Source organism: Sphaeramia orbicularis, chromosome 16 (genome assembly GCF_902148855.1).
Source record: "Sphaeramia orbicularis chromosome 16, fSphaOr1.1, whole genome shotgun sequence".
NCBI lineage: Eukaryota > Metazoa > Chordata > Actinopteri > Kurtiformes > Apogonidae > Sphaeramia > Sphaeramia orbicularis.
The window spans coordinates 31,140,014-31,150,761 of record NC_043972.1 but is presented as its reverse complement, the minus strand read 5'-3'; the positions used below and the strand labels follow the sequence as shown (position 1 = coordinate 31,150,761).

The window sequence follows — 10,748 nt, the reverse complement described above, 5'->3', positions numbered from 1 at the left end:
GTACTCAGTACATGAATCGTAATAAACATAAAAACCAAAAAAGGAATAGACTAGAAGCAAAAGCTTATTTTTTTGCCTATCCTTTTCAACTAATACACTGCTTACATCAACTTAAATGTGTACAGCATCGAGCATTCACACCATAATAATAACAAATAAAAAATTTTTTAAAAAATCAACAACAAAAGCACATCTACCATCTCAATTCAATATTTCTGAATAATTTAAACTTAAAGTACTCTTTCTTTTTTTTTAAACTTCGCCAGTAAGTTTTTTTATTTTCATCAATTACTACAAATTTCAGGTGACCCCATTTGAATTCCAGGCGACCCCACCTGAGGTCCCGACCCAAGGGTTGAAAAACACTGCTCTACTTACTTAGAACACCGTCAGTTAGCAGTATTTTGCTGAATAAACCATACACACTGACTAAGTTGGACTGTTTTCTAACACGCTGACACATTTTACCAAGTGAGCTGTAATGCACTGATGTTTGAAAATCAAGTTTGCTCAGAGGTTACTATGTTCGTCATTAAATATTCATCGGCAGGTTATATTTGAATACCTCAAGGACATATGTATGAATTAAATAAAGCGCTTACTCGCTGCAACATGGTGTAAGCTTTATTCCTGCCGGCTTTGCAGCAGTTGATTTGATTAAATTCAGTACATATATCAGTTCATAATATTAACACTCTGCCCGCAGATATGGTGACAGTTTAAACACCAGTAGTGACAAATTGTTGTTTATATGACAGTGTTTACATTAGGGAATGTTATAGCCAAGTGAATAGAGTGTGTCTGGATGTGCACCACACAGAAAAGTGGCAAAAATACCCCTCCTATTCCCATCTCTGTATTAGTCAGGAGCTGACAGCTATATATGGGCTAACACCTTTCTCCCAGACAGCCTATCCTTCTGTATCGTCTCGCCAGAGCAGCAGAGGACTTCTCAGCATGGCAAACAACACACACTTTGACACAGCATACACCACCACCACCACCTCCTCAAATACACACACACACACACACAAGCATGTTAGGTTTTCGCACACTGAAGGACCTAAATATTCATGGAGATTTGATCAAAATGCTGTGCGCTGAAATGATAGTTATTGTTATTGTTATAAATTATCATGTTGTGAAATACATCTTCGAGGATTTTTTTTTCATACATTGTTAGCTAAATGCCCCACAAAGCGAAATCAGATTACAGTTATTTCATTTTGATTTCATGCTGTGAAAGCAGACAAACAAATAAGTCTGAAATTATAAAATCAGGGACTTGAGATGTGCAGGATTGTTTTGTTATGGCTGTTACAGTGTTTTCATTGTGTTGCATCTTTTATCACAAATTTCCTTTCGTGCCTTTTAAGACATTTTTATCCTTTACTTAATTTTTTATTTTATGGCAAGTGACACTGTGATCTTTTGTCTTTTTTGTTTGTTTGTTTGTTTTTGTCTGTGTGTATCATCTTTTGTCTTTTATGAATAATTTGAAAGCACAACTATTTATCTAATTTCTTCAATTGTCTTTCAGGCCCTTTAATCAACCTTTAAACTCATATCATATCATATCGTATCGTATCATATCATATCATATCATATCATACCAGATCAGATCAGATAGATTATAACATATTTTTCAGCCTTTGTAACAAGATATAGCTAAAAATATAGTGGAAATATGAGAACAACTTTAAAAACAAGAATTTTAGAAAAGTTCAGTGTTTACTGTGACCTCCTTGTGAACTTTGTTTCCTTAACTTTTCTAGGAGGATGATGGGAGATTTACAGCACTCTGTGGATGTTTGACACCAAGTTTCCCTCAACACACGTCATTTGTTTCTTATTTGTCTTGGCTACTTTTGGCCATGTAAACAGAGGTCAAACCAGTCACTGACCCACAGAAGTCATTTATTCATGATCATACTTTCTGTGGCTTTTTAATACTGTGCATAACATCTCCCTGTATTGTATCTTAATAAAAACACTGTGAAATAGATATTATGTTCATCACAAAAATAACACAGCTAAATGTGACCCAATGCATTTGCACAGTAGTGGATGTAACTGTTTATTGTGATAATAGATGTGTAACAGAGTGTGTGTTAACATGTTTCTCTATATGGGAGAGCATACACACACATTGCACTGACTTAAACTGACCACAGCTGACCACATCTTTACCCTTATTTCCACTGTGCTGCATTTTGTCCTCACAAGGGACTGTGGAATCAGAGGTATAATCCCAGTCCCCTTGCAACAAATATCCAGACCACACATGTACTCACACATTCACTTTCAACAATTCGGATTTAACAAATAACTCAGTTATACGTTGATCTAAAGTAGTGGCTTAGCATTCCCAAGGTAAGGTCAGAATATATTACTTAACAATACAGACATAAGAGCAAGAGGCACCAACCAGAAATACAAAATTAGCTTGCTGCCCACTCTAACCACAAAAGCTGTCCCAGATGCCGAGGAGGGCTCCGGCGGGGCTTTTGCCTGATGCTTAGGGGTTGTTGGTTATTTTCAGAAGCAATAATTAGCAGCCACAATGTCAAGATTTCTCTCTGGCTATGCAAATAATGTTTTGCATTACAACTATTAAACAGCATTAAATCAGCTTGAAGAGCCTATTAGTTGTTAAATTTGGACAAAGCTATTTATATTAGAATATGCAAAAAAAAAAAAAAAAAAGAGTACAAGGAGAGTACAAGGAACAGGCAGAAGCTCCTGATGTCAGCCAGGATTACAGGGTCTCACTACACTGCAAAAGAGCAAATTGAACAGTTTAAATTGTACTTAAAAAAGGTACAAGAGAAAGAATATTGCATAAATATAGGTTTACTGCAACTAGGTCATATAACTTCTAAATGATTTACAATATAGTTCCCTTAAAAGAACCTTTTAAAATGGTGTTTATTATAATAATGCTGCATTAAACTAATGAACAAAGTAATGTGACTTCTGCATATTCAACACTGCCTCCATTATAACTGAACTGAGGTTAATCCGTTCTATTTATTTCATCCTTAAAGCTTCAGCTAGACAATTTCCAGGAAATGTTTTGAAACCACAGGACCCTTAACCCAAATTCTTCTCTAGACAGACACAGAAAGACAGTTTTAACAGATTTTTGTGCATCCTTAAATGGCTAAATGCATTGTCATGTTTCCACAACAGAAGACAAAAAATAACATGCCAGTCAATGCCAAACTCAAACAATGCTCATTATCACCAATTGTCTTTGTTTTTGTATATATTAGGGTTAATTTCTGCTAAATTCAGGATGTCACCAGACTTGTAGATACCATCCGATGTCTTTTGGACATGCATACTTGCATACTGTTAACTATGTGAGTGTGTATGAGTGTGTGCATATGAATGGAGATGTGAGGATAATTTAATTATAGAACAGATAGAGCGGGTTACTGAGGTTAATATCCTGCTTGCACTCTGCTCCTCTCCGGACACAGTAATTGCTTTAAGCACATTAGGAACTTTATTGACTGCGATGGCCTTTTAAGACATTACATTTCTGCTGCTTAGTGTCAGACAGGAGTCGGCCAGCTCTGCTTACTGTCTCTGTCTTCTTCTATCTCTGTCTTCTTCTGTACACCCTCCATACCCCCCACCCAATTTGCCCTCTGCTTGCCCTGTCATTCTCTCCTCTCTGCATGTGTCTCCTTGTCTGTATCTGCTTAATTGAAGGCTCCGTAAATATGATGAGATTTGTGTAGAGCCTCATCCGTAGAGGCGGCTTGATGAGGTTTGATTGGCAGGTGATTAACTCCTCTTAACCCGCAGAATCATTTGTCCTCGGTGGAACAGTTGCACTAATGACTCCATAAAAGGCGTCTTGATGTGTCAAATTCTGGAGCGGCACTCTAGTAGGAGCTTCCAACAACTCTTTGGAAAAAGTGCAGCCCCCTCACTTCTCTTTCTCGCAGCTGAGATCAATCCTCTCAACACCCCCTCGGTAGATCTCTCCATTCTCACTCAACCAGACCTCTTAATGAGGATGGAGGTGAATAGAAGGAGTTATTAAAAAGTCCTCACCTTCCTCTTGGGATCGCTAAAGAGGAATTATATGCAACTAAGTGCACTTACAGACCCAGTTAGCGTTATTTCACATTTCTGTTGCCATAAATCTACATCCACTGCAGCCACAAAAGGGAGAGGAAAATTATTTCAGGCCCAGAAAGATTTTTTTTCTTGATATCTACTGGAAGATTTTCAGTAGGTGCTTTAGGTGAGGAGGGAATGAAAATTACATATTGCAAACAATGAGGAAGGGGATGAAAGATGGAGGAAAACCGATGAGCAGGAGAGGGGAAGAGGAGGAACGACGTTGCAGCTGACAGGGATAGGAGCCAAGCAATAAGTACAGCAGATATAGCCAATGTGCAGAGATAAATGATGTAATATCTGCATGGATCAATGTCTGCACTGTCCCTCTAAAAGGGGCTCTCTCCATAAATTATACAGCCAACCCCCCCATGACATGCATACGCACACACACATTCACACCACACATACACACCAGTGCACACACTCCACAGCTATCTCAATTAGTATGAATTAAGATGTATGGCTGCAAAGTCTCTGTGTCTTGAGACCACTATGTAAATGTCTTCTTCCAGCTGTCCAGACCCATCACTATGCAGATGGTAGGAGGAAGCAACGAGGAAATCAATTTGTTAAAATAGCACTATCCAACTAATGAGAAATCAAGTGGCTTGACTTTTCACATGAATCTAATCATGTCCACTCATATTATGAGACCGAGATGTCATTAGTTGCTCTTAGTGTAACTAATCGTCCAGTCAAGTCATTGTTTAGTGCCTTTGCTAACAGTCCCACCTTGTGGCAAATGAAATAATTACACTGGGGGCAAATGGGTGAAACACATATAATTGTAATACTACAGAAATGTGTTATCATAAAATTCACTGAAAAATATCAGACCACCCTACACCAGTGTCTGGCCTCACCAAACACTTTTTTCCATGTACATCAAGTTGCATCACACTTTATTAGAATTCAAACCAGTTAGGGGCAGAAAACCACATATTCAATATTTATCATCTGAACCTGCTTTTTCCTCACTAGGGTGGCAGGGGTTGTTGGAGCCTATCCCAGCTACATATGGGTGAAGGCGGGGTACATAGTCAATATCAAAAACAAAACAGAATAGACATACATGACTCTAATAACAAACTGAGTGACTAGCATACACAATTTACAACATATGGAAGCTACAAAATGTGAAAACAGTATGGGTTGGGTTTTAAATGACATTTCAGTTTTGATATTTTAGTTGTGGCTTATAACAGTGTTTGTGAATCTATATTTAACACTATGTTTGTTTCTCTGGTCACTTCCAGCTCCCGCATGACTTCGACACATCTGTCAGAATAAAATACAGACATAAAATTTCTTTTAAAGCATTAAAACGTCATGTGACCAGTCTGTGACCCACATTATGGTCATGACCCACCAGGTTTTAAAGCTGGTCTTAAATAAAGCAGACATTGCTTAAACTTCCATCTCTCACATAAGTTAGTTAATTTATTATGAGATAATAGTCAAGTACAGTTGGGTGTGTTTGTTAACAATGTGTATTAATACTTTATGTTCACAAAAATGTGTGTTTATAGATGGTGAAATCTGAAAGAAAGAAAAAGAAAGAAAGAAAGAAAGAAAGAAAGAAAGAAAGAAAGAAAGAAAGAAAGAAAGAAAGAAAGAAAGAAAGAAAGAAATTGCAGCTGCATCACATTAAAGTAGAATTACAGAATGTGTCAAATATGTTGCTTGATGTCCAGCTTCATCCCCTGTTGTATTTATGTGCTGATCTTGAATTATCCAAGTCCAACAAACTACATACAAACAAACATTTACGAATGGGAGTTTTGCCAGTTAAGTTAACATCATACTGTTACATGTTCAGCAGTTCCAACACAATGCTTCAGTGCTGACACTGTAATCATCAACTGATTTAAAGGATGTGGGGAAAAGTGCAGAAAATGGTGTTCATTTATTCTTCATGCAACCAGTAGCCTGTACCAAAAGAGAGACACTTTCAAAAGCTGAGTTATGAGATCTACAGTAATATTCAAGGTTATCCATTGTGAGATTTCGCATGCCATTCCTGTATTTCTGAAAGACAGTGTCATTTTTTCCACAAAGTGATAAATATCTCTATTCAGAAATTCCATTAAAGTACAGAGGGTGGCATACCTCATACAGACAAAACAAATAAGAGAAACTAGTTTTGCAGCATGATGAATGGTGAGTCTTCTTCTCCCTTTGTGTCACCTGTGGTAGGTAAATGGCTCAATCATTGCTTTTTTGTCACAGAGTAAGGCTGAAGTATCTCTCATTTATGATCGTGTGTGTTTGGTATCTAAAAGTTACTGGTAAAATTAAGACATGATGGTTTAAAGTCCCTCAGAAAGTTTGTACGGTCAGTGAACTTTGAAACTATTGGCCTAAGTGAAAGTGAAAGGATGATTTTGAAAGGTGAAACTTTTATTCAGAAATAGTAATGATAGCTATGAGGATCATGTTTGTACCCAGGGGCCCATCTCGGAGTGTGTTAATGTCATCACATTTAGCACAGTGCTGCACCATGACTGTGCAAATTGCAAGAGAAGCCACTATTGTAGCAAGGGTTGTACTAGTAAGATTCTCCTTGGCGACCAAGTTGCAGAATAAAAGAATCTCTGTAGCCATATATGGGCATGTGTCTCATAGAGATGATGTCATCGGTGACTGGAGGGCTCCCCTTTCGTTAGTAGGAATGTTGTGTCTTTATATTAGTGGGTGTGTGCTCCTCTGAATCCATGAGGTTACTGACAGTGAGACAAAAGCTTGAGAAGAAGAAGAAGAAGAAGAAGAGGCAAATTACATAACCACAAAAACACAGTTCAAGAGGGACGTTGCCTATCTGCCTTCACTTCCAGGTAGTATGAGGCAGGAACTGGAGGAAAGGCCTGAAATGAAAGCATTAGCAGCTGTTTCAACGCATCAGCACTAGACTGACTGCACTGAAAGGAGAGAGGGAGAGGGAACTGGGATCAGAGGAAGAGGAAGACAGAAAACCACAGAAACAAGGCAGAGCAAAGCAGAGGCAGCTTTAATTCAGTACTAAACTTGTTACTGATCTTACTGAAGACTTCCTGTGTCAGCACCATGGGGAAGTCAGGTAAGTGAAATTGCACCCTGGGGATTTTAACTTTAACTGTTCCAGTTTGGTCTGAGGCAGAACTTGACCCTGAGTTGGTTTGTGTCCAAATGTGTGTGTCTTTTCCTGCTTGTTTGATGTGTTTGATAACTTTATTATCTAACAAAATTTCAGATCTCATTTTTTCCCTTTTGTCTTCTTATTTTAATGAGGTGTCCAATTTCTTTTTTAGTATTTCTTAGTTGAAATGCATTAACTCTTCACTATGCTGAGCACTTGCTGGTAGATTTAGGCAGCATTATACTGAGAGTGTGCATCTGAATGTGGCTATTGTGTGAGTACTCAAGTGTTGGTGTGTGACTTGTGAAAAGGCCAGTGAGTGATAGGCACCAGGCTGAGAGGCGTGATGGGGATGACGTTTTCTACTCTACATTTGTCATCTGTCACCAAGTTGGCACTAAGTGTCTGAGGTCAGTCAGCCCGTAGGTGGTGAGACTCAGCTCAAGTTTGTATTCTGCAGTCATGCATTAATGTTCAGGTTGCATCACCACGTCTCCGTTGTCAGATTTCTCTCTTTCTGGCTGTCTAACTCTTTCTGTCTCTGTCATTCCTCTGTCTCAGCCTCAAAGCAGTTTGCTGAAGACTTGCTGCAGTGCCATAATGAGTACAGGAAGAAGCACCAGGCTCCTCCACTGAAGCTGAGCAGCAAGCTGAGCAAAGAGGCTGCCCGGTGGGCTACCACACACAGAACATATTACAAACCTAATTAACAAGGACCAGCCACATCATCAATTGTCAGGCTGGCCACGATAACTGTGACAGCTCCAGCCAAGGCTGCCAAATCGAAAACCTACTAACATTACTAACAGCAGCTAAAATTATATTTCCACTATTACCAATATAATCCAGTGAAAAAGTGTGTGTTGTACTGACAGAGAAGACAGAGGCCACTGTGTTGCACAATAAACTTTCAGGAAGCCACAGCGGTTAGGCAATATCTGATATGGACCGATAATGCACAATAACACCCATGTCACGAAAAACTGCTGATTTCTTGCATTGTCCTAAATTTGTGTTGAAATTTCAGACTTTTAACCTGAAATGTCATCAAGTGCCTTATGTTCATAGAAATACTATTAGACTGTCAGCTGGGTTAGTTGGTGTCATACCCAGTTAACCAGAGTATGAATGTGAGAGTGAATGAATAATGGACCAGTAATATAAAGTGCTTTGGGTGCCTTGAAAAGCGCTATAGAAATCCAATCTATTATTATTGTTATTATTATTATTAGTAGTAGTAGTAGTAGTAGTAGTATTATTAACATTGTCACTGCATCATTATTTTGTGTTAAATTACACAGTCCTTTGTCACTGAGGGGACTGAATTTAAAACTTTATAAAATGTAACTTGTCTATGTCTTGTCTATTATAATGTCACAACCATAATATTCATACTTTAAATAGGCACTGTCAGCAGTACTACGTATAACTTTCCTTGACTCTGTCCAGTTATGCTGAAAGTCTGGCAAGCACAAGAATCCTGAAACACAGTGTGGAGTCCACTAGGGGGAGCTGTGGAGAGAATCTGGCATGGGCCTCCTATGATCAGTCAGGTATGTTCATACATGTACAGAATGACATGAGTGATGATGTGTATACACTATACTGTATGTGCGAGCCTTTCACACACTCTTCTATCATGCAACCTATCCATCTATGCATGTAAATAGTTTAGTCTGTGAAGATTGAAGTAAATGCTCTGTGCAGGCTTGTCCCAACCTGCAAGTGAACAGCTGGGATCTATTTCCCCATTTCCACTTCATACTGTGTGCAAGTGCTGAGACAACATGACTCACTGTAGAAATATGTCCATGCAGAACTATGTGATTCATAAAACATCCCCCACAGTGCACGACTGGGTGACAAAAAGTGCAGCACTATAAACAAAGTGCCCAAAGGGGAATTTATAGCTAGAAGTGCAGTCATTTTCTGTCATTAATAGATTGAAGTGGTTTGTAGGCATTATTCTGATTAACATGTTTGACTCATGTCTGATGGGATTGCCCTTTAATGCATGATTTGTCTCATATGCAGGAAAGGATGTGTCAGATCGCTGGTATGATGAAGTGAAACAGTACAATTTCAACCATCCTGGATTCTCCTCTGGCACTGGTGAGATAGGCAAAAGGCTCCGTCCATCTGTCTGACTTCCTTTTCCTTCTTAGTCACACAGCATTTCCTTAAATTGGTTCATTTTTCATAGTTTGCAGTCACCTAGATTTGTTACCTCAGATCAAACACTCCTCTGCACGTCTTATGTAATTCCTTGTCATCTCTTTTCACATTTATCCGTCTAAGTTTACCCATGTATTGCTCTGTGTCTCTGCCAGTTTTTCTGTCTCAGTGTCATGTTTATTCAGGCGTGGGGAAGGTTGTTGTTATTCTCACGCCGATGTCACACCAGAGTCAATATACGTGACTGCCTGACTCTGTGACCAGTCATGAGGAAACTGAGTGGAAATTGCAGTCCTCTGTAACCCTCCTAAACCCATATGTCATTTTTAGTCTGCCTTAATTCCTCCAGATGGTTTCCCAGAACCTCAGATTTCAGAGTGTATGAGTCTGTTTAAGTTAATCACACATGAAGCAGATCACTCCTAGCAGCTCATCAGAGTGATTCACAGTGATTCATATGCATGTTGTCTGCCATAGAGATAGAGGAGTTATGTGTGCAAATGGGGGAAAACGAGAGGCTTGAGACGGATGAGAGAGACGAGCATTAAAATTCCAATGTCTGTAAATATTTGGAGGAACTGTGTTCACTCAGCTTCAGTGATGTTCTAACAGTCTGTCGCTCGCTCACTCCATCTTCATCTTCCTCTGCCTGTTTCTTATGTCTCTTTTCTCTAACTTCCCAGGTCATTTCACTGCAATGGTATGGAAGAGCACTCGGAAGCTTGGAGTAGGTAAGGCCACTGCATCAGACGGTTCGTCCTTTGTGGTGGCCAGATACTTCCCTGCTGGGAACATTACGAACCAAGGACACTTTGAGAGCAACGTCCTGCCGCCTAAAACCACTCCATCCACTCCCTAGACGTCTAAACCACCAGGGTGACACTTCAGCTTCAAAGACTTTAATTCAATATTCAAGAAAACTGAAGTCATCTGCCTGATCTGCAATGAAGAATACTCAGGAGAGCACCACTTGTTGCCAAGTAGAAACCCATACTGTCCTGCATGGATTTTAGAAGATGAAGAGTAATCAGGCACAAAGTCCTTGTCGTATGAAAAGGCATCTGTGTTTGATACAGGGCTATGAATCAAAGAAGAAGCCCTACTAAAACACTTTACTAACAAAATATTCCAAATGATGGAGTTTTTGTATAATCTAGATTGTGATATTCATATTCAATACCATGACATTTTTTCCTTTATTAATGCCACTAATTTAATATTTTCATACACTGAAATACATAATAGTATCACATTTGTATTTCTGTAAGAACAGCAACTAATTCAGGCAGTGTACATTTACATCTATGGCCATTAGCTA

The 10,748-nt window shown here is 38.9% G+C and overlaps 1 protein-coding gene across 1 annotated transcript; it reads left to right on the top strand.

Annotated features, from left to right (window-relative positions):
- Window positions 1-6,793: 6,793 nt before the first annotated feature.
- Window positions 6,794-10,410, top strand: glipr2l (GLI pathogenesis-related 2, like). Its single transcript, XM_030158548.1, has 5 exons — window positions 6,794-7,216; window positions 7,817-7,925; window positions 8,705-8,808; window positions 9,290-9,367; window positions 10,114-10,410. The coding sequence occupies exons 1-5, from the start codon at window positions 7,204-7,206 to the stop codon at window positions 10,287-10,289; spliced, it is 480 nt and encodes a 159-aa protein (XP_030014408.1). The 5' UTR covers window positions 6,794-7,203; the 3' UTR covers window positions 10,290-10,410.
- The last annotated feature ends 338 nt before the right edge of the window (window positions 10,411-10,748 follow it).